Source organism: Furipterus horrens, unplaced genomic scaffold (genome assembly GCF_987537825.1).
Source record: "Furipterus horrens unplaced genomic scaffold, mFurHor1.1.pri manual_scaffold_13, whole genome shotgun sequence".
Lineage (NCBI taxonomy): Eukaryota > Metazoa > Chordata > Mammalia > Chiroptera > Furipteridae > Furipterus > Furipterus horrens.
In genome coordinates this window covers 18,919,426-18,944,337 of record NW_028327183.1, presented here as the reverse complement: position 1 = coordinate 18,944,337, position 24,912 = coordinate 18,919,426, and the positions used below count along the sequence as shown (strand labels likewise).

Genomic DNA, 24,912 nt, shown 5'->3' with positions numbered 1-24,912 from the left:
CCCTTCTCCCACAATCATATCCCTCCCCGTTGTCTATGTCCATGAGTCATTTATACACGTTCCTTGATTAGACCCTTCCCTTACTTATCCCCCTTCTTAATTATGGTGGTGGTTACACAAATCTACACATGGAGGAAATTGCAAAGAAGCACCCGACACACACCCACACACCAGTGCATATAAAATTGATGAAATCTGAATAAGCTCTGTAGTTTGTACCAATGTCAGTTTCCTCATTTTGATACTGTACTATAGTTGTGTAAGATGTTATCATTGGGAAAAACGTTTTCACAATTTTCTGTGAATGATAATTATTTCAAAATATAAGTTAAAAAATTTAATATCAAACTATTCAAAGAGATTACATTTTACATAGAATAAACATATTGCAGGGGGTATTAGACAAAAGATGTCTTGGGGGGAGTGATAGTGAAAAATGGTTGGGAAATACTGTTCTAGAAGGTTCAAACCTGAAGCCCAGGGCCAAGCAGGAAAGGTTAATGTGTAAAGTGGGCTGTAATGAAACAACAGGGAGAGGTGGGAACTGTGACAAATTGGGACAGGAACCTGCCCCATCTACAGGCATCCCCAGTCATCTTGATTCTAGAACAGCAAAGCCAACCCTATGCTTGGCTCCTGAGCCACTTGGTGGTCAGCTGACTGCTGACTTACGCAGGACTAGCTCTCTCTGCTCCTGCCACTACATTCTCTGAACTGCACCCCAGGTCTGGAGGGACTGCCGGACACAACTGTGCTAAGGGTCTGGTGAGGAGCTGCGTGGGAAGGCAGTTAGCAGGTGGAGATGCGCTGCTGCCCCTCATGGAAGGCTGGGGGTCCAGTTGAGAGGGCAGAGGCTAAGAACATGGTGTTAGGAGTTGGACAGGCCTGGACCCAAATTCTAGCCCTGCTGCTTGCCTTAGGAAACGTACTTCACTTCCATGTGTGCTGCGAAACAATAAAATGAAGATCATAATGGCACCTTACTCCTCCCTCCCCCACTGGGGGAGGATTTAATGAAATAATAATGCAGGCCAATAGCACGGCACAGGCCTAGTATAAGAGTTCAGTCAGTGCTAGCTACTGTTATTAATTAGGATTATCCTTGGAGCTAAGGTTCACTTTCAGTATCTGCAAAGCAAGTAATTGCTGGTGGCCTGTGCAGCTCAAGTCTCCCCAATCCTAACTCTGTTCCCCATTTTAGAACCCTCTCTTAACCAGTCTAACAGCTTTCTTAGCTATATATATATAAAATTCCTCCTGAGGACACTATTCTCATGCACATTTGCATTTTAAAAGGAAAGCACAGAGAGAAAGCAGCCTTCTCAGTCAGGACTAGACTGTTAAGAGAGACACTTCAGGGACTGGCGAGAGAGGACGTTTTGGGACTTTTGCCCTCCTATCCCACAGCAGGGGCAACCTTGACTTACAAGCTGCGTTACTCCCTTGGCTCCCACCTTGGAAGCACCACACTTTCTTGATTGTTCCAGAACCCCTTTGGCTGTCCCTTTTTCCCACTTCATTGTTGGGTACCTGGGGTCTCTGAATTTACCCTATTTCCTGATCACTCAGTACACTTCCCTGGGAAGCTCACCGTCTCCTGTGATTACAATGAGCATCTGATGACTCAAACCATTTTCTCCAGTGTATCTCTCTCCCCAGGTCCACAGCAATGGTTCCACCTCCCTATTGGATGCCTCTACTTGGATGATGCAAAGAAATCTCAGGTGCCGTAATGGACCATCTGAACTCATTTCCCTTCCTCTTTCACCTGAAAATTGCTTCTCATCCTGAGTTTCTTATCGGAGTGCCCCCTCCTTACTTTGTCATCCAAGCAAATCACTTGGAAGTCACCTCTTGCTCACTCCCAGACCCAAGCAATCCCTGACCAATCCACCTCCAAAATACTTCTTGAATCCACCCAATTCTCCCTACTTTCTCGGTTATCACCTTTGTTTACACTACTACCATCTCTCATCTAGAATAACTCCATCAGCTTTCAAAATAAAAGACACAAAGAAAACCCAGCCTCAGCTGAAATACTTAGTGACTTCCTGTTGCCTTCAGGCTAAAGTTCAGGCTAATAGGTTCATTCAGGGGCTGCTTACCTCTTCAGGCTTCTCTTGGTTCTTTTATCCTCCCATCCCCCACTTCTTTGCTTTGGCCATACGTTTTTCTCCTTTCTGTTTCTCAAAGATAACACGTCCTTCTTGCTCCAGGGCCTTTGCACATACTGTCCTGCTACATACATTCTGTGCAGAGTGACGCTGGTCTTACCTCAGAAGATTCATCCTCAGGCATTTCCTCAGTTGTTTCTAAGTGATCAAATGTTTCATATTTGTTGAGCTCTTTTTCAAGGTTTTTTCTGGCCTGATTCAAGAAGGTTTCATACTTTTCATTTCCTGCAGGGGTTGGGAGGAAAAGAAAATAAGGATGGATAGAAATATACGAATTATGCCCCAAACACAGACTCTTAGCTCAGATTAAATAAAGTGAGAAGGGAAATAAACTTTTTGGTACCTCCCTTGCCATGTTTTCTCTGCTTCAGACCATAAAGTAATTTGTGAGTGAGTTGAATGTGTGTCAGAAACCTCACTGAGTTTGATGAGATTATGCTTTAGTGAGCTGCCAGCTGATCCTCAAGAAGTTGATGGCAGTAACATCCTAAGTCACTCATAAGGTGACCCAACTGGATCCCAACTTACTTGGTACTGTCCCAGTTCTGGCACTGACATACCCAGATGGCTGGTCACCCTTTCAATTAGTCTTTATGTTTATTAAGTCTCCATTAACAAAAAAGAATATATTTGGATCAAGTTGCTTTAATTACAACTAAATAAGCTATAATCCCCTGGATCAGGGAGGCTGGCAATTGGAGAGATTTCAGACACCGAAGTCCACCAAAGTGGTACAAATTCAAATGCTTGAGGGGCAAAGCAGGCAAAGTACAATAACTACAGTGCCTTTAGGAAACAACAGGAAGCCTTTAGACTGCAGAGATTTGGAACACAGAACGCCCAACTAATGGTATTCAGATTTTAATTATTTTAAAGCCCTGTACTGACCAAACCATGTACCCTGCCTTAGGAGCCAGCTAGGTGCCCAGTTTTCAACTGTGTGGTAAAGACTTTCCTTCCCGACGACTATATGTGGAGGTGGACCAACTTCTGTCTGTCGGGACTCTAGATGCTAAGGTGTAACAGTGTCTTAGATTTATTAACGTTTGTGTTCATATTTTCAATTAGGATTTAATAGATGATTATCAACTGTTGAGTTAGTGACTTTGGAGAATGGGGTAGGAGGAAAGGCTGAGGTATGAGGGTTTAGTTGTAAACTGTTTAGGGAATGTAGATTTCAAGGCGCTTGAAGAGGGATACATGAAGAAGAGTGAGAAGTTTCTTTGATCCAGCAAGAAAGAACCACAGACAGTCTGGCTAAAAGCACTGCTCAGTTGAGCTTTGGAATCTGCCAAGACAGAAATATTCTGTACAGAGGAAAAGCTCTGGAGGCCAGATGCTATCAGCAAAGCCTTGGCTGCTGATGTGGACAGACAAAACAGTCTAAATCAGCGTCTAAACTCTGTACTGTCAAAGAGGTCAGAGCCACTGCTGCCTTTCAGTACAGTTTGTATTCTGAGAATTGTACTCCCTGCAGTAAAATCAGCCTCCGTGTTCTCAGTGGGCATCTGAGTGTGGCACTGGGAAAGGACAGCTCAGAGGGAGATTGTAGCTGGGAGGAACGTGGCCTTTACAAGTGCAATTTCCTGATGCCTCTATGAGTAACTCAGTGATGGCAAAATTGGCCAGGGATCTTAATTTGGGACTGCTGTGGCCATGTCCTGTCTCACTAAACTCAGGCCACCAAGTCAGTTTCAACTTCTGACATTTTTTGCAACTGAGGAACAACACAGAGGGGCAGTAGTAAGGACTGCCAAGCAAATAATGAGAGTAGCCATCCACATTCAAACAAGCAAAGCTAAAATGCTTATTTTGTCCCTGGGGCGGTGGGGGGGGGGGATATGATAGCCGGTAGTATTACCTTTGATGTTTCTGGGGAGATCGAGGCAGATTCGGGGAAAGATTCCCTCTCCACTCAGTGTGATCTTTTCTGGGTCCAGGTGGGCGATCTGTATCTGGAAACTTCTTTGAAAGACCTCAGGTACTCCAGGTAAGTAATAGACCTTCAACACCTGCTCTTGAAGTGAACTGATAAAACCCTACGCAGCGGAAAGACCAGAGAGAACTTTAAAACTGACAGTGGACTCCTGCTTCTGGCCACTTTGATGGACTAGATAATCCCAAGGGCCTGTTGTGCTGGGTATTCTCTACTCATATCCCTCCCTCAAGATTTATCTTCATGATGAGAAAAACATTTGCATGATGAGAAAAATTCAACAAAAGTTCCTTAAAATTTGTAGATTCACATACTATGCACAAGAAACTACTTCCTCTATTTGCTTTTAAAACCAGTTTGGCTCACTGCAGCCTACTGGTGTTTCCACGCCTGCTAATGAAAAACTGGTTGTAGTCAATGGACGGAAGGGTCTCAGCTTCAAGGAATTACAAAGGAAGTGTGAGGACATAAGAGGAAGTAAATGATCTTATAATCATGAGTAAAAATGCATGGGGTTGTATTGCCTTGTTCACTGTTGAATCCCTGGTGCCTGAACAGGGCCTGGCCAATGCGGGACACAGTAAATACTTGTTTAATAAATGAATAAAGGGACTTCCGGCCAAGATGGAGGCTTAGACGGACACGCTAAGTCTCCCTCTACAACTAGAGAGGAATACAACTACTTCAAAACAAAGGATAACTAGAAATTCCAGAAAATAAAACTACACGGAAGCCCAACATATGAAGTTATAAACCAGCGGTGCCATTCGGGCAGGTAAGAGTTAAAGAGGGCAAAGCTGTTTGCGGAGCGGCGGGGGGCGAAAAATCCCGGCGGCAGTCAAGCCCCTGGCAGTGCGCGACCCCAGCGCTGGGGAGAGCGGCCACCGCATCGCCTTGAACAGTGAGGCCCAGGGGGGCGGGAGGACGGATCCCGGTCTCCTAGCTGAATAACTGTGTGAATCCATTTTGGACCTCCGCCCCCAAAGAAAGAAAGCACCACAGGGCTGCGAAATAGGTCGCAGACAGGCGCCGGTCGCTGACTTGTGACGCCAAACGGCGCCGGTCGCTGGGTCATTACGAGTACACAGGCACTGCCCCCGACAGCCGGCCCAAGAAAACAAAACGCATCTGTCAAAATGTGGCAGACAACTATAGAAATCCCGGTGACACAGCTCACCAGGCAACAGATAGAGAACCTGACAGATGAACAGATAAGAAACCTGTCAGAGGCTCAGTTCTGGGCCATTGTTATCAGGTGGCTTACAGAATTCACAAAAGAGCAGGAAAAAGATAAGAAAGAAGCGAAAAACTTTCATAACGAAAGGAACAAAACCGCATACGAGACAGATGGTGAGGAAAAAAAATCCAGAGTTCATTTCAACAAACTGGAATATGGAGAAGGAACAAGCAGTCAACCAATGCAGAGAGAGGAAATGGGAAGCAACAATGAGAGGATCAGAAACCTCTGGGACAGCTATAAAAGGCCCAACATAAGAATCATTGGTTTGCCAGAGAATGAGGAAGATGAACTAGAACTTGAAAAATTGAGTGAAAATATAATAAAGGAGAACTTCCCAGACTTGGGGAAGGGAATAGACTTGCAGGTCCAGGAAGCAAGGAGAGTTCCCAAGAGACTGGACCCAGGGAGAACCACTCCAAGACACATTATAATCAAAATGTCAAAAATTAAAGATAAAGAGAGAATCTTAAAAGCAGCAAGAGAGAAGAAAAGAATTATGTACAAAGGGGTCCCAATTAGACTATCAGCAGACTTCTCAAGGGAAACCCTACAGGCAAGAAGGGACTGGCAAGAAATATTCAAAGTAATGAAAATCCAAAACCTACAACCACGAATACTCTATCCAGCGAAATTGTCATTCAGAATAGAAGGACAGAGAAAGTGTTTCCAGGACAAAATAAAACTGAAAGAGTTCATTAGATCCAAACCACTGTTATATGAGATGTTAAAGGGACTGGTTTAAAAAACAGAAGCTAAGGAGATGAAACAAAGGCAAACTAAATAGGCAACGAGAGTGGAAAAGGAACCGTGGGTACGGGAAGCATATTGGGGGGAGGTCAACAGGGAGGGGGAATGGGGAAAGGGAGGGAGATGATATAGGAATTGGGGATCAAGGTAGGAGGGAATGGAATAGACGGAGAGAGGTTGGGAGGAACTGTATGCACAACTAATGGACATAATCTAAAAGGGGGGGACAACTGGAGGGAGGGGGGCCACCGGGTGGAGGGGAGCAGAGGGAAGGGAAATTGGCACAAATGTAATATTTTAATCAATAAAACACATTAAATCTGAAAAAAAAAAATAAATGAATAAAGTGCTTGGATTTATTTATTTTTCTTGCTTCTGAGAGCTCTTTAGTTTTAATTTAAAAAATATCACACCCATAATCCTGGCAGAGAACGTGTAATGTAATGTGACACATCTGTGGGGTGTAGCTTGCAGGTGTGAATTTGGACTCCTTGACCATTATCAGATGGCCCTTGTGGGTGGGAAGCTACTTACTGAGAGAGGCAGGATCAGCGGCTCTCCGGGTATAAGGCTATCTGGCGAAGACTGGTAGTCAGTCAGCACCTTGAACTCAAAGCCGACTTTCCCAGTGTTCTTCAGTGTGATTTTATTCTCCGTGACATGGTCAAAGAGCTTGAGGAGAAGAAAGAAACCAGTGGTTTCTGTCACCACCCTTGGGGATACAGCCATCATCCTAGCAAAGGCAGCTAGACAAATATGCCTCACAGACACAAATTTTATTTTTCACCATGTAGATGCTACCAATTCTCATTTTAGTATCACAGAAAGGAACCAACTGGGGCTGGAGGAGCACTAGACCCTGGACATCTGGCTCTTACTTCTTCTAACAATTAATATGTTCAGTATGGCTGTGGGGTGAGCATCTCATCTCCCAACTTCAGTTTCTCATAAGAACTCATACTAGAGTAACCTTTTCTACACCAAGAATATTTGCTTAAAAAAATTTTTTTTGAAACATAAGATTTGAGTTTAGAATTTTCTAGAACGAATTTTTCTATTTATCTGGCGAGACATGGGAATAATAGGCCAGACATGTCTTTTTATGAGATTTTGCTCACATAAATTCAGCAGCTAACCGGCAGGTCCAATAACCACAAACTAAGGCCACTTTAGGGGTTTTAGGACAAGCTAGGGCAAGGATCAGCTGCTTTAAAAAATATACTCCAAGCTGAGCCAGAACCAATTGCCTAGAGGACTCTGGAGTCAAGGAATCAAAGAGAATTCTATCTGGGCAGTGCAATAAAAAAGGTCTCAATAAGTATTGGGTGAATTTGATTTTATCCTCAATCTTTAACCTGCAGATACACATCCATACACAGAATTCAGTAATCATACCAGCAATAGCTATGTTATGAGGATCTAATCCTCATTACAATTTGGTAAGAAAATATGGTCTCTGAGTGCATAACACAAAATCTAATTGGGAAGAGAAGATGTAAAGACATAGCATTAACTAGCAATTATTCCAAAGCAAAAATTAGAAGGTACATTATATTATGGCAAAGACTATACTTAAATGCCAGGAAAATATAAAGTAAGAGACAGACAAGCAAGCAATGGTGCTGAACTGGGTCTTACAGTATGTGTAGGTTTGGATCGGTAGGGTGGAGGACGAGTGGAATAATTTAAGAGTAAGTGTGCAGGCAGGAAGGGCTGGGGTGCATTAGGGTCAAATGAATGAATGAACTATAATGGGGGATTATGAAAAACAAAGTTTATTGTAAGGAGCATCGGTTAATAGAGGAGCTTAGGATTCCCTTACTGAGGTGGAGGTACCTGGCTCTGATCCAATGGGTGACAGAGAAAGGGACTCATGATCGAAGGCCTTCTCTGGCCCAGGCACAGTATTGACCGGTCACTTATGTAACCACAACCACCTGGTGAGATAGGCATTGCTACCTCATTCCCGTTTTATAGATGACGGATACTGAGGCTTGGAGAGGTCAGGTGATGAGCCCAGGGTGACACAGTCAGTAGGAAGTAAAACTGGGATGACATCCCAGTTCTGCTACGAAACCATATTCTTTTCTCAATACTATGCAACATGTGGCCTTTCCAAATGCTACTGGGTTAACTGTTCAGTGACTGATGGTTTAAAAATGCCATTTGGGGAAAATCTATCTGGCAATGGTGTATAGACGGGTTAGCAGCAGGAGCTAAGAATGTGCTGTAATCCCTTGCTTCCACGGGGTCTGTGGACCAGCAGCATAGGCATCACTTAAGAGTTCGTTAAAAATGCAGATTCTCAGGCTCCACTCTGGATCTACAGCATTAGAAGCTTCACTTGAACAAGAGTTCCAGGTGATTTGTATGCATATTACAGAAAGACTGTGGTAATAATTTAGGCATGCCTTGGTGAGACCCTGCAGTGGGATAACGACAGTGGCGGTGGGAAGGGAGAACCGACTCAGAGAGGGTCTGCTGGGCGGATGAGCAAACCGTGGGTGCTGTAAGGACAGGGAGAGGCAAGGGAGAGAGTGCAGGGGGAAATGCCGTGGAGATCGTAAACTGAAGGGACTGTAGTGTTATTGAGAGAGACAGAGTGGCTGGAGTGGGCTTCTAGATTGAGAGGGAAGGGGCAAATTTTAGCATCTAACATGCTGAATTTCAGGAGACAGTGAGGAAAGCAGGTGAAGACACTTGGCAAACAGTTGGCAGGGGGAGTATGATCAGGGTTAGGAGGCATGTGAGGGACCAAAGATAGGGGTGGTGGTGAGACTACAATGATCAGGGATTCCAAGAGAGATTAGAGTGCAAGGACAATGACTGACATTGGAGGTCAAAGCAGAAAACCTCCCGATGGGCGGCATACCTGTAAGCCATAGTTAATGTCCTTGGTGTCAAAGGAGTAGTTGACCATGGATGCCTCTCCCCTTAGTATTATCTCATAGGTGGGCCCTTCTTCCACTTTGCACAGAGCTTTAGCCTGTGCGACGATGTCACAGTGTCCGTAGAAGGTGAAAGCCACCTGGAGGCTACTGTGTGGCTGCAGCTCTCCATAGAGAGGCAAAATATCAAACACCTGCAGAGAAAGTCATTCTGTATCAGAGCATCAGTCAGAATGAAGGGCCTGCAAAAGTTAAGTTCAAGTTTAGTCGATTTCCAGATACATTCCTGACTTAAACTTGGTTGATTCCATGAAAGGTGACTAGCCTAGCACCCTGAAAATATATCATGGTCATGACAGTAATAGTGCTCTGGCAGTATTTAAACTTCTGACTTGGAGCAGGTGCTCAGTAAGAAGAGTTAGCATCAGATGGCTTTAGGTCCAAGAAGGTGTTAGTTCTTCTATCCCCATGGAAAGCATTTCATCCCACTCAGAGATCCATAGGGATCCTTGAAACTCCACCTGGCTCTGGTTTGTGTCTGTTCTTTCTGTTTCAGCAGAGTTCTCTTTAAGTCCCTCGAAATGAGAGGTGTGAGGAAAAGCTAACAAGCATTTAGAATGGGGTTATCAATGTGCTCCTCCCCATCACTAAAAGAATAATGAACTATGTTGTATATATTTTAAGAATATAGACATACCTTGTTTATTGTGCTTTACTTTGCAGATATTGTTTGTGTGTGTCTATGTGTGTGTGTGTGTTTTATAAATGGAAGGTAAGACCCTTCACCAGCAAAAATATTATGGCTCCCTAAAGTCTCAGAGAAGTTAACACTTTTTTAGCAATAAAGTATTTTTTAATTAAGGTGTGTACATTAGTTTTTAAAGAAATGTGCTACTGCACACTAAATAGACTATAGGATAGTGTAAACATAACTTTTATATGCACTGGGACGCTGGGAAATAAAAATATTCAGGTGACTTGCTTTATTGCAATATTTAGTTTATCATGGTTACCTGGAAACAAACTGCTGCATCTCTGAGGTATGCCTGTAGTACATTTTTTCCTATAGATATAATTGTACAATTGCCTAAGATGTACGTACAAGGATGTTCACTGCAGTGTTATTTAATAGCAAAATTTTGGAAGCCAACTAAATGCCTATCAAATGGGGATCACTTTAAATGAAGTGTATGTGGTACTTATCCATGGAGGATGATGCAATGTGTATTTATGGACCAGAAATGATGTGCACAGCAGATTATTGAGGAGGAAGCAGTTTCACAGGTATCACACTTGAGGATGTGAGCATCTGTAAATTAAATCAGAGTGTTGTGGGTTTTTTTTTGTTAAAATTTTAGCATTATTTTTCTGTAAATGATGAGATTTTGAGGATTTCTGCTTTCATTCTTGAGTTTTCTATGACATTTTTGAAATAGAAAAAAAAGAAAAAATTAACATTTCAAAGAAGTGTTTTATATACACATACATATTTGTTTTAAAAAATTTAGAAAATACGGAGAGATTCAAATAGATACAAATCAACCATGAAATTATACTGTAGATATATGAATATATGTGTATATATATGTATATGTATTTCTATTCTGATTTTTCAGTTGACATTATAACATGAGTGCTGCTTTCCCTTGTGGCTAAATATACTTCACAAGCAACATTTAAAATACTTTAAAAAATACAACATGTAGTATTTTTTCCTTAATGTACCAGAGAGTGCTCCAAGTCAGCATACAAAGAACTTTCTCATTTTCTGCAGAAGAATTTCATAGTGTAATTCTTGTGCAGATGTCATTAGTTTATTCAACTGGTCTCCTATTGCTGGAGTTGTTTTCAATTTTTCTTGTTTTTCTAACAAAGCTGCAGTGTGCATGGACAGTTCTATGTCTTGAAGTAAATGCAAAGGTGTATCTGTAGAATAATATCCCAGTCGAGGAAGTGTGCATTTTAAATTCTGACACAGTTGCCACATCGTATGTTACAGAGGCTGTGCCAACTCATACTCATACCTACAAAGGGTGACAATACTTGCTCACCCCACTTTCCTCCTGCAGATAGTCTATCCTCATGGACATACAATAATTTATTTTTCCATTTTTTTTTTTTTTTGCTATTTTTAAGTGTTGTAACTAACATCTTTGTATGCAAATCATGCATCTCCAATGATTTGCTTAGGCCATGATTCCAGGAGAATTTAAGGGTATATATTTGTAAACTATCGATTTTCTCTTTGTTTTTACTGTGAAATTATTGAGGAAAACATTTCTCCTTTTGTAGCCTCTATCCAGGGGCTGGGAAGAGCACAAGATCACTGAAGTTTAGAGGTGACTGGCTTTTCCACTAAAGAGAAAACCTATTTGCTGAGGTGTCTGGGCTCTCTCTGAGGTGTTGGCTCTGTGGGTGTTAGGTCGGGACATGACCGGATAAAGTTTCGCAGCCTTATCATAGCAAAGCCACAGCATTGCCCTTGCTCCTCCACTCCTGGATCCCGTTTCATGGGAAGGACCCTCAACTTGCCAACCTACCCCAGGCAAAACATACACACGCGCGCGCGTGCATGCACACACACACACACACACATACACACACACAAAAGAATATCAACAACCCCAACACGTACATCTGAGGTGCTCAGGTTGAGCTCTTCCACTTTGTTGTGTCCTCGTTCTTTAGACCCAAATTCTTCATCCACAAAGACAGTCCTGGGGAGTTTAATGAAATACAGGGAATCACTCATTTGGCTGCCAGTCTTCAACGCAACAGCCCTGTCTTCCTCCCTCAATTACTGTGCCCCACAGTCTCACTCAAGGGACACCTTTCTCAAGAGGTCAGCTGGTCGGTGCTCTTACTCCCTGCCCCCAAACAAATAGTCCAGGACATCAAACTGATCAATTTTCTGTAGGCTCAACCCTTCTTTCCTGTCCTATCAAACCCATATCTGACTTCCACAGGTTCTGGAAAGCTCTGGCAATTCTTCAGACAATGTGGACATGTCTCCAGAGCTCAATGCTAAGTTTCAGCATTTATTGGAGCATTTTACTGTGAGGATATAAAGTTTGACCAATTATCATGTCCTTTTCTGCTTGCTATCCTTGACCTGACCCTTGCTGTAGACTTTGGGAAGGTGGAGAGGGCAACATAGTAGGAAAGGCTCAGTCCCCCAGGACTTAGGAGGTGAGCAGAGATGACTTTCAACTCCATATCCCAGATGCCTATCCCAGGGCCTAACACACAGAAGCACTCTTAAACGGCTGACTGGTGAGAGGCTGGGTGACTAAATGAGGGATAAGTTTGAGAAGGTAAGCCAGTGCAGAGAGAAGAATGCTATTAAAAAAAAAAAATCCATTCTGGCTTTGCACTTAAACAAAATCACTTAGAACGATCTCAGGGGACCGTATTGCTGAGACTGCTGGTGAGCTGGCGGAGGCTGAGGTCCCAGGATGGACTCCAGCTGGGACAGGAGGGTGCTGTCGCGCCTCCTCAGCCATGTTACAAATCTACACACGCATGAGGGAGACACAGCTGCTGCAAGTTAGCGCCAAGGTAAACTTGGTTTCTAAGGCCATGTTCCAAAGCCTAGACCAGAAGGTCTAGAAGGGACTGCCCTACACCCTCCCACGTTCAAACCTTAGCTAAGATTTTACTTTCTCCTAAAAGTTTGTTGACCATTCCCTCAGAGTCCGGGTCGAGTGTCTCTTCTCTGAGTATCCACAGCCCCGGCTTCCCCTCTCACATGGATCTCTCCCGTCCCTGCTAGATTGTGAGCTTGCTAAGACATTGCATCTGCTATGTCATTACACAGCGCCTGGCACAAAGTAGGCACTCGGCCATGGCTATGGATGAATGAGCACCAAGATCCTGCTCCCAGAGAACCAGAAAGCAGGGCCAGGACTAGGGTGGGGAATGAGGCTCTCACTGTCTGGTCCCGTAGGTGCGGCTCAGCCTCCACATGACCCGCCTCCTCCATGTTTGTTCTGGGGCCTCTGTTGCTTCACCCGGTCCTGGCCTCGCCAGTTTGCTCTGCTGCCACTCGAGTTCTCCGGGGCACAACAAATAATTGCACCAGCTGGTGCTGAAGCCCTTATGTCCGGGTCTCACCGACTGGAAAGGCCTTTGCATGTCACCAAGGCCAGAGTGGTAGGGTCACCCCATTCTTCCTGCTCCCCTCAGGATGCATGTGGCTTTTTAGGGACTCCTCCCCTCCCACATATCAGGCCTTTGATATTAATTTCAACCCACTGTCACTTATATAGTCATTCTGGCCCCATACGCACTTTACTTTTTCCCAGAGGCTCAGGAGAAAAGTCATTATTATATGATGCACCCAACACTGTCCCATCTTGCCACTGGAAGAAATTTTTCCTCCCTCTTAAGTTTCACAGCATTTCATCTGCACTTCTTTTAGGATAATGTCCACTCTCTAGCATGTACCTGAGGGCCATTTCCTAAACTTTGGGCGTTGCTCTACCAACTTCATAATTTCTTCCATAATGAGTATCACTTAATAAATCCATTTTTCACTGAGGTATAATCTACATACCCAATACACTCATTTTAAGCATACAGTTTGATGAGTTTTCACAAATACATATACTGGCAAAACCACTATCATATTAATACACAGAACATTTCTGTCATCCTCAAAAGTTCCCTTGTGCCCCGATTCAGTCCATCTGGCTCCAGAGAAACACTCATCTGCCCTAAATCAGTATAGATTAGACGTGCTGACAGTTCCACATAAAGGGAATTATTAATGTGTACTCTTTTGTACTTGACTTCTTTTGCTCAGCAGAATGTTTTCAGATTCACATATGTTATTGCCAGGAGCAGTAGTCTGTTCTTTTAATCACTCAGCAGTATTCCATAGTATAAATGACTATTGCATTTATCCATCTTGTTGGCAGACACCTTGGCTGTTTCCAGCTTTTAATACTATGAACAAAGTTGCTATAAGTCTTAGTGTGGACATATGTTTTTATTCCTCTTGGGTAAATTCCTAGGAAGAGAACTGTTGGCTTGTATGGTATATGTATATTTAACATTATAGGAAATTGTTCCAAAGTGGCTTTACACCATTTTACACTACCACCCACAGAACCTGAGGGCTCCGGGTGGCCCACGTCCTCACCCACACTTGGTATTCAGTCCTTTTCATTTTAACCATTCAAATCAGTATGTAGTGATAGCACATTGTGGTGTTCATTAATAGGCTTATTTTAAAAAATATCTATGTAATTACTATAAATTAAGAACCAGTTTTATCTACCATATTCATAAAAATAAATACTGTATGATGGGAAAAAATCAATGTTCTTATTTTCTAGACTGATGAAGGCTCTGAGCTGAGCCCTGCTTGTCCTTTTTAAGAAGAGAGATCAGTTTAGTTTCCCTTTGGGAAAACCCTCAGTTATCACCTCCCTACAGAACTGTGAGCTCTTGGAGGGCAGGATCCAAGTTGGTCTTTCTTTACAGACCGCAGAGCCCAGGGTCTTATACCTATAGCATGAGCTCCATAGCTGTGTGATTGAATGGACAGATGCGTAGATGGATAGATGGATGGATGGATGGATAGTTGAATAAGAATAGGTAAGTAGCATGCAGGATAATTTGGCTATTCTGCACCTCCCCCTTCAACCTATCTCCGTCACCCCATGGCCTTGGAGAAGAGCGGAAAAGCTCTTTTCATCTTTCACTGTTCTACTTGGCTTATTCCAGGCCAGATGTCTAGTTGACATTACCTTGGTGGAAACCACACCATTCTGGGCAGAGGATCCATGTTGGGCTGAGTGCTGGGAAGCTCATTAAAATAAAGATTCCCAAACCTCATTGTTGGGTACATTCTGTTTCAGCAGGTCTCTGATAGGGCCCAGGAGTTAGATTTTTAATAGGCTTCCTAGGTGATTCTAATGCATAGTCAGAATTAGAACCTACCATGGGTAGAAATGGCAACATGATGGCCAAGGACTGGAGCTGATCATTAATATGGGGCTATCACTGAGCGTTGCCAGCTAGGGCCAGTGACAATCAGCACAGGATGATGTGGAGCACTTATTAAATCAGCCAGGTTGGCAGAGATGCCTGGGGAGACTCTGCCAGATCCCTGCCCCACACAATAGCACTCTCTCATCCAACATTTGCACCCCCTGGGGTGCTGTGCTGAGTAAAAAAAAAAAAATCATATGGGACTATCTGTAAAGTAAAAATACAAAGCTGAAAAGTGTCCACAGACGTGAGAAAAAACAACACCTCCGTTGACAGTGATACCTGGACAATTGGGAAGCGAGAGGTCTCTTTGGAAAAAAAGACCAGTAAGGTAGCCCTACTGCTAACAGATGGAGCCACAGGAGACAGCAAACCCTCACCGTAATGAAGGCTTCCACTTATCATTAAAGTAGAAAACCTGCTCCAAAAAACTGAAATAGAACGTTGGTAGAGTTTTTTTGGATCAGATTTCATTTTACCCTCAGGAACAGATGATTACTGTCCTGTTATGCTGACCCAAACAGGATTAGATTCAGTTATTTTTGAAAGAGAGTGCACAGCAAACAAGCAAAATAAAAAAAATCAATATTGCTCCAATTCCACAGCTACCCATATCAGACTCACTGGAGGAGCCAGGACCCTCCCTTTAGATGTGACCGAATCATGTAAATATCAGAAACACTGTCAGTCAGCCACACTGATTTGGGCTCAGCAGTTTCCCTCTTCATATTTTATTTTCAATTTTTGGTAACTTTGGATCAATACAATCTTTTGTGTCGCAAATTTAAAAATGTCTACCACCCTTATTTCCTGTTCTCCCTTAACTGAAAGCAGTGGTCCATCAAAATAAAACCCTGAAAGATCATGTTTGTGTTTCAGTTAATATTTTGTGCTATAGTTCAGACAATATTTGGAGATAGAATGGTGCATGTTGAAAATCCACTAAAGTCTGTGCTGTGCAGATGAAGTATCAAAAAAAGGCTAGGCAGTCTTGCCGTGGATGCAATGACTTGTAATTCATTGATTCACTGGACCTGGATTCTAGGCGTGTCCTCTGCAGAGGGTGAAGGCAGCCATGGGCTGGATAAAAAGGTCCTGCAGTTGTGTGTTGTTTGGCTCATATGCTATTTAATATATATTTTTTTGCCGTTAAGACTGTAGCAGATGCTGTGAGCACACTGTCCATATCCCCTGGGTGCTGTGTGTTGGTGGCACCTTTCTCTGGAGCATTGCCCTGGCCTGGTGGAGCTGCCTGGGAGGCTATGTCCTCCCACCCATCAGAGTGTGAGCTGAAGGCAAGGACTGTTTGATGAAGGCGAGGACCGTAGGAGCACAGCCTCCTTGTCCCTGAGTGGGACAAATTCTGATGCAATTCACATGCAATTCATACTCCAGAGCTCCCGTGGGGTCAGGCAGAGGCAAGACCTCTGAAGCCGCCCATTCCTCTAGTGTTCTCCACCACCTGACAGTGTTTCTTTTATTCTTCTGTAATTTCTGCCAACAGCTCTCCCTCAATAAATCACCTTCCCAAGAACCACCATTTCAGGCTGTTTCTGGGGAACCACTGTAGCACTGAATGAGTCCAGATATGAGAACGCCAATTCTTGCTTCAAGGGGCTCAGAGGCCAGGGAGTCAGAGCCAGAGACTCAGGAATGGGTAAAGATTGGGGTACAAGGGCTCCAGTGGCAAGATGTGCAGAGTGAAGCCTGTGGGGTCAGCGGCTCAGGTTTGAACCCTGGCTTCCCCATTTACGCCCACGTGGCTTGGGCACTGTGTTAGTGATAGAGCCCCCTCATCCGACTGCTGGGAGGTTTAGGTCACGTAACAAACTCAGTAGAGCCCCTGGGTCATAGTAAAGGTCCAATGCACTCGGGCTGTTCTTGTGCCGGGTTGGTGGGGATTGCCATCATTTCTGAAATTTAGATGAGAGAAGAGTCTATTGGGGTTCAGATGAGGGAGAAAGCAACTTCCCCTGGGTGTGTGGGGAAGTCTTCAAGAAGGAAGAGCTAGTCTAACTGCATCTGGAAGGAAGTGTGGCACTTTCTAGGTGAAAGTGGAAAGGATGTGCTGTCTGCAGAAAAGCCATCTGGAAAGGAAAATGGATTGAGAGAACCTGGATTCTCCAGGGTCAAGGGAGAAGTTTGTTGTAGACAGAGGGTGCGTGTAGGTCCCAAATGGAAGCAGATGATGATAAGGAGGAGGATGTTGATGATGACAATGATAATGATGATGAAGACTAGCAATAAGTGAGAGTCAGCGATGGCCAGCTCCGTGACAGGAGGTGGGGACAGCAGCCATGGGGACCGGAGAAGTACTGATCCTCCTCCTGCCACTTGATTTTCCCTGTTCTCACACACCTCTTCCTCCTGGCACTGGGTGGAGGAGGCTGTGAAGCACAAACAGCATATGTAGGGGGAACACAAGTGGCCAATGGTTCTGATTGTGGTGGCCCTCACTGTCTCCTCCACTATTCTCTTCTTTCCATCCCTTCTGTCTAGCCAGCCGCTCAGCCTTGCTCGCAGACAGGCAGTTGGGGCAGGGGAGGGGCAGTCATGGGAAGAGAATCTTGGGCTGTGGTCTATCAGGATGGAATCCTCAGCCCAGGCCCCTGGTTCAAGTGAACTTTCTGATCATTTCATGTCCCCACTTTAGAACCTTTTGGAAGACTCTCCATTTTCCTGAGGATAAAGCAGACTTCTTAGTGAAAGCTTAGAAGGCCCTTTACGGTCAAGACCTCCTACCCCCATTTTAATATCAAAAGGAGCAAAGGACCCACAGCAGCCAGCTGCTCGCATGGTTCAGAGGTCCAGTTCGAGTTTTCAACAAACCAAGAATATGAATGTGTGCTATTCAGCATAACTGATTTAACTGTTGAGGTATTTTTCTCCTATAGCTATACGTCATAGTTCTACTGCTTTTAATTTATAATCTATGGGGCATGTTAAGCAAACCCCTCATCTTTATATGTTAGATCTTATCAGGTGTTTTTTTGTTTGTTTGTTTTTTTACATTCCCATTCTTCTTCTCAACTATCTAACTTCTGCTTCCCTCATTTTCTTAAGCCCCTCCCTCTTTTTCTCTTCCCCTCCCTCATCACAAACCTGCTCCAGATTAGATAGGCCCCTGATTCTTGTTTACAAAGGGAGCAGATTATAATCATGGCTTTAAATCGAGTTAAAAGGGGGCAAATTCCTAAGCCTTTCTGGGCGTAAACATGAAGTCCCAACCACATTTCCATATCTATTGCCTGGCTTTGTGGTCTTACACTTGCCGCACCTCCCACAATGGGAAGCAAAGGCGCAAACGACAGATGGAAACGGATGGGGCTGGCTCAGTGCCTTCCCCACCAGCTCGGGCTAGCTCTGCCACGTGAGAAGGGGAAGAAGTGAACTGCAGATACATACCCGTTATGGAAAGGAGCCTGCCTGAGCTTCCGACTTTATGATGCCCCCAAATGCTTCCGCTGGCCACCTGTGCTAAGGTGGAGGAAGTTGGTGGAACATCACTGAGTTGCTGAACTTCAGTTATTCAGACCTTAGGGAGTGAAAACTATATTTTTCAAGGTTCCCAAAAAGGAGTTCATTCTCACTGCAGCCATCCACTGGAATCAACTGTGGAATTTGAAGAACAGCTGATGGGTGCCTGACCCCCCGCTGAAGAGTTCTGATTTACTGGGAGTGAGGATATCGAAAAGTTCCCAGCATGGTTCTAATGTGCATTCAAGGCCGAAAAGCACGGACTTATGAGATGGAGGGAAGCAGGTCATATAGAATGGTGACAAAATGAGAGCCCTACTGGGGTCTGACTGCTTGTATCCTCCAAATTTCATGTGCTGAGATCCTAACCTGAAAGTGATGGTATGTGGAGGTGGGGCCTTTGGGAGGAGATCAGGTCACGATGGCCCTCCTGATTGGGATGGGTGCCCTTATAAAAGAGACCGCAGAAAGCTGGCTTGTCCCTTTTGCCATGTAATCCACAGGAAAAAGATGTCATCTATGAACCAGGAAGTGTGGGCCCTGCCCAGACACTAAGTCTGTCTGGGCTGTGATCATGGACTTCCCAACCTGAACAAACTAAGACAAGGCCCTAATTAAGTGACTGCATCCAACAGTTACTCATCACGTACTCTTTACCAGGTATTACATTAAGCACTTAACAAGGACTGCCTAATTAAATCTTCACAACAGCTCAGTGAGGTAGGTACCAGGATGGTCCTCAGCCTTCAGATGACAAAACTGAGACTCATAGAGCAGGGGACTGAGCTAAGTTAGCCTGGCTCCAAAGCTCACTCCCTTAACGTTACTGGTGGTCTACCTGATCAACAGGCGAGGGCTTCTCCTTCATGCCATGCTATGCCCATGCTAGTGACTCACAAAGTAGACTTTTTTATTTTAAAGGTAATTGAAATTCAGCACATGAAGATATAATGTATTTTCTAGAACCTTTTCTTTTTCTTCTTACTTTTTTTTTTTTAATAAGAGGGACCCATCCTGATTGTATCTAGATGAGGAAAAGCAAGACACAGTCGACCTGGTCCTGGAGGGGCTTCCCACATAGAGTTTTGCTTTGAGGTGAGGAGTGCGGCAATGTGCTCAGAAGCTACCGTGAAGCTCTCCAGAGGGATTTCTGTGAGAAGTGGTCATTTCTCTAAAAGCTCCAGAAGGTGTCCCCACTGCTACATGCTCTTACAAAGGCAGCCAAACATGTAGGCTGTGAAATCTCCCAGAGGATCAGCTTCAAAGCTCTTTAGAAATATTTTCAAAACTGAAAGGTTTTTAAAGTCAATTCCTTTTAACGCCTGGTCTTCAGTAGACATAGCTAGCTTTGGAAGATTTTAATTAATATGAACACATAGAAAAACCAACCTCACTCTTAAAAGAATCAGGTCACTAAACGAACCAAGCAGATGTGACTTTAAACTCAGGTTCAGGTATACGTACATTGATACTTCCCACTGATTTCTTGAGAAGCCAGCTTAGCTCACACTAAATATCTAAAAGGCTGATGCCCTCTACAAATATTGGAGACATTGGGAAGGTGCCTTAAAAAGAATGAATCTAGCCCTGGCTCGTGGCTCAGTGGCTTGAGAGCTGGCCTGTGAACCAAAGGGTTACTGGTTCGGTTCACGGTCAGGGCACATGCCTGGGTTGCAGGCCAGGTCTGTGCAGGCAACACATTGATGTTTCTCTCCCTCTCTTTCTCCCTTCCTTCCCCACTCTCTAGAATTAAATAAATAAAATCTTTTAAAAAACTAAAAAAAAAAAAAAAAAAGAATGAATCTATAGTAAGGTAACTCGTCGTCGTCGGCAGCCGTCCGTCTCGAGAGACGATGGTGTAGCTTCTTAAGAGTCTATCTGCACCGCCGAGAATGGTTGTGCAGTCCGACTCGGGAGTGACACGGTATCTGTCTCCTCCCGTGTTGGATCGACATCTTGCGATGACGCTGGAGTGTCCTCTCCAGTGAAGCTGAAGCTACAGAGCCTGGGCAGGGTGATATGGAGGGTCTGCTGTTGCCCATGCAGCAGACCCCCCCTCTCTTCGCAGCTGAAGGGTCCAAGGGAAAGACGGAGTCAATACAGCTTGGCTTCAGGTGCGCCGCAGGAGTTGCCGGTGTTGACTACAACGTCAAACCGCCTTAGGGACTCCGGCTCCGGATTTTCTGTCGGGGTTTACTCCCTTAGCCTTTCCCCTGAAGAGGTATGCCGCAAGGCAGCGGAGGTTTTTTGGAATCAGAGTTTTCCTTCTCTGATGTGCCCTGACTGGAAGATCGAACCAGCGACACTTAGCTCGCAGGCCGACGCTCAATCCACTGAGCCAAACCAGCCAGGAGTAAGGTAACTAGAGTTCTATAAAAACAATAAAAGCTGTACACAAAGTTTTGTATCACTCAAAATTGAAACACAAAACAGCTTTGCTCATTTCTCTACAGGGGACTGAATATGGTACATTAGGAGACTGGGCTAAACAGAACTGCTAATGGAAGCAGACTATCTGATCCCTAATATGGAGATCACTTTTAAATACGAAGAGAGTGAAAGGTTTCCCTCTGCTTGGCCTTGAGTCACTTGCAGGCCAACTACAAAGGCAGGAACTTGTTTCTGGAAACTCAGACTTGAGAGACAGTTTACTGCCTCCTGTTAGTCCCAGAGGCTAATCTAATCCCCTGACCAGATAAATTAGCTGGCTCATCCCAGCAGGGGAGGAGAATCTAGATGGATGGGCTATGGGAGGATTTGGGGGGGCGAGGGGGCCTCAGCATGGAGTATAAGCGCCTCTGTTGGAGGTCCAGCTCACACAGTTCTCTTTTGCAAGGGGATTCAAATTTATTAATATCATTTATAATGGGGGTAAAGCAACATGGATGCTTTTTTATTATTCTTAAACTATATATGTGTGTTATATACACTTTTGCATATATGATGAGATTTCACAATAAAAAGAGTGGATGTTGCCCTGACTGGTGTGACTGAGCGGATTGAGTGTCAGCCTGCGAACCAAAGGGTCACCAGTTCAATTCCCAGTCACGGCACATGCCTGGGTTGCAGGCCAGGTACCCAGTTGGGGGCGTGCGAGAGGCAACCACAGATTGATGTTTCTCTCCCTCTCTCTACCCCTCCCTTCTCCTCTCTCTGGGAATAAATAGATGGAATCTTAAAAAAAAAAAAAACAGTGGATGTCAAGGAATATGTGGAGTGAAGAAATTGTTCTGATCTTCCAGTGAGGCGGTTTCAGTTAAGTGAGGGGTCAAAAGCAGCTTAAATCGGGTTTGGGAGTGAATGGGGGAGCTGAGTATATCATTTTCTTACATTGCCTCATACAGGGCTGGTGCTTAATGCAACAAGAGGATTCAGCGAAGGGCTAAGATGTGGAGCACTTGCTCTGGGGCAAAGCTACAGAGAACTTGAGACAGAAAGCAGTGATAACCGGTGGACAGGAACACAGACAGAAGGTTTGAGCTTGCAAAGCAACAGACGTGGGAAGGAAGGAATGAGATGATGACAGAGAGTGTGTAGCTGAAGAAAAGTGTCGGTGGGGTGGGCCAGGGGAAACCAGGAGGAAGCAGCCATCCAGTAGGATGTTAGAAGTGGGAGCAAGGAGGACTGAAAGGGTAGGTCTGGGAAACACACTCCTGAGGAAAAACTAGGGGAATGTACTGACCAGGTGGATACTGAGGAGACGGGGTGAACTGAAGAAAGATGACACAAAACCAGACAGGCTAGAAGGTTGGGCGCAGCCTTGGGTATGTTCGTGATCAACTTTACCAGTGAATGACAAACGGCTTTCTACAGTGATTTCATCAACTGACACCTGGCAGTATCTGAGCTTCTACCCCTCCATATCCTCAACCACCATACTTGGTATGGTCACATTTAATTTTATCCAAGTTTGTGGGTATGCAATGGTGTCTAGTGTTGTTTTAATTCCCATTTTCAAGATTACTAATGAGGTAGAATATCTTTCTATACTGACCATTCATATTTCCTCTTCTGTGAAATAACTGCCCGTTCTCTTCCATTTTTAAATTGAATTACATGATTTTTCTTCAAAGGCATACTTTACATATTATGTACACATATAATTTGAAGATAATAAGTATGCTAGAACCTTCTTTCAGTTTGTGACTTCTCTTTTAATTACTTTTATGGTGTCTTCTGATGACTAAAAGTTCTCAAATTTAATGCAGAAATTATGAATAGTTTCATTACAGTTTTGTGCTTTTTGTATCTTCTTTAAGAAATTCTTCCTTGCTCAGAGATCATCAAGGCATTGTCCTACGTTTTCTTCAAATCTAAAAAGTTGACTTTCACATTTATTTCTATCCATCCTCCTCACAAAATTCTTTTGTTAATTCTAATAATTTGCCTGTAGATTATTTTGAGTTTCTATGTAGATAATTATGTTTTATTTATTTCTAAATCTAGTGTCTTTTATTTATTTTCATATCTTCCTGAAATAATTTTAACATTTTATTGTTTCCTCAAATTATCCTTGGTCAAGTTAAAGAATTTTCCCATTAACACCTGTTTAGTTTTATTGAATATTTTTTCCTTAATCTGTGGAGATGACCATATATGGTTTTTCTTCTCTACTGTGGTAATGAGATAAATTAGATCATTAGTTTTTCTAATGTGGAACCAACTTTGCATTCCTGGAATAAACCTAACTTGGTCATAATAGCCCATCTTTTTATCTTTTGCTAGATTCAGTTTGCTAAAATTTGATGAATATTTTCCATTTATATTTTGAATTAATGAATGAGAATGGCTTGAAATATTTAGGTCTCTGACCTGGCTTAATGGGTTTTGGTATGAAGAATAAATTGGATTCACAATGAGCTGGGTAATATTTTCTTTTATTATTTTTCTCTGAAAAGAGCTTGTGTAAGTTTGAAATTATCTGCTCCTTGAATGCTAGGAAGAACTTGCCTGTAACTATTAGGACTTAATGTTTTATTATAGCAAGTTCTGAAATTATGTATTTGATTTTTTCAATGGTTATAAGTTGTCCCTGACTTATAGGCTTCTGTTGCCATGGCCTTTTTACTCTTTAATGTGTCCTCATGTATTTATTGATTTGATTTTTTAAATAAATACCATAAGAGGCCAAATCGGTCTCCCTCAAAATATATATGTTGAAGTCCTAAACCCCAGTGCTACAAAAAATAACCATGTTTGGAGATTGGTTCTTCAGAGGTAATTAAGTTAAAATGAGGTCATCAGGGTGGGCCCTAACCTAACATGACTGGTGTCTTATTGGTCACAGACATGGACAGAGGGAAGACACAAGGAGAAGAGGTCATCTATAAGCCAGGAAAGGAACTTGGGACAGATTCTTCCCTCATGGTCCTCAGCTGAAACCATCCCTACCCACATCTTGATCTCCAGTTTCTAGCTTCCAGACTGTGAGAAAATAAGCCTCCTGGTCGGTGATACTTTGCTATGGCAGCCCTAGCAAATAATATAAACACCCATGCTCATTGGAACTTTATCTGTGGCAACTCCTCTTTTGACTCCTTTTGCTCCCTCATCAGAGCTGCTTTCCTTCTAACCCCAGGGCTCCATGCTTGCTTTTGTCTCTGATCCAAACTTCTCTGGGAGGTGGAAAAGAAAGAAGTACAGAAGCTTAAAGGGCTCTGCGATGTGTGGAGCCTGTAGGGAAGAGAGATGGATATTTATGGGAGGGACCAAAGCTTAGGCCAGCAAGAGGCACCTGCAGCCCTCGGACCCTGTGAGGCCTCCCCATGTCCTGATCTGGCTTCAGACTGAGTTCAGGAGAAAGTGTCTCAAAGCTGTCCCCGGGATGCTGCTTCTCAAACATGGCCCGACATTAACATCACCCAGGTGCCAATCCACTCAATATCTTCAGTGAAGGAATGGCCATAACAGCTGGCATCTACTGAGCATGTAGTGTGTGGCAGGCCCAGTTCCAAGAGTTCTGCAGGTAGGAGCCGATTCAATCCTCACCACGTCTGTATGTGGGAGGCACCCTATCACCTCCCTCACTTCAGATGAGAGAGCCAAAGCTCAGGGACACTTAGCCATCTGCCAAGGTCACATATGGTGGGCAGCTGAGCGCAATCCTGCCTCAGAGAGGCTCTTAACCTGCACCCTGGGACAGCTGGGAGTGAGGACACCCAGGGCCTGCCCCGTGGTGTTCAATAAAGCTCTTTTTTCTTTGAAAGAAATATAAAGAACCACATGTTCCCTAATTATTTACTTTTAAAAAATTGGACCCTTGGGCAAAGGAAGGGCCTGCCCGGATCAAGGGTCTGGGCTTAGCTGGCTGTCGGGAGGAGTAGTGGGGAAGACAGGGAGGCACTCCGGGCCTGGCCCTCGGGAGCCACACGTGGGCGTTGCCTGCTAAGGCCTGGCTTCAGCTTTGGCGCAGACAGCCTGGTACAGGAAAAGGATTTTCTTCCCTGATCAGAA

The 24,912-nt window shown here is 43.9% G+C and overlaps 1 protein-coding gene across 1 annotated transcript in view; it reads right to left on the bottom strand.

Annotated features, from left to right (window-relative positions):
- HYDIN (HYDIN axonemal central pair apparatus protein) overlaps window positions 1-24,912 on the bottom strand; it is a 280,489-nt gene that overhangs the window by 98,787 nt on the left and 156,790 nt on the right. Inside the window, exons 23-27 of the mRNA XM_090260317.1 lie at window positions 11,621-11,702; window positions 8,970-9,179; window positions 6,632-6,769; window positions 4,036-4,213; window positions 2,275-2,399 (exon numbers count right to left, since the gene is read on the bottom strand). Coding sequence (XP_090116443.1) covers window positions 2,275-2,399; window positions 4,036-4,213; window positions 6,632-6,769; window positions 8,970-9,179; window positions 11,621-11,702 — 733 coding nt within the window. The remainder of the gene's footprint in view (window positions 1-2,274; window positions 2,400-4,035; window positions 4,214-6,631; window positions 6,770-8,969; window positions 9,180-11,620; window positions 11,703-24,912) is intronic.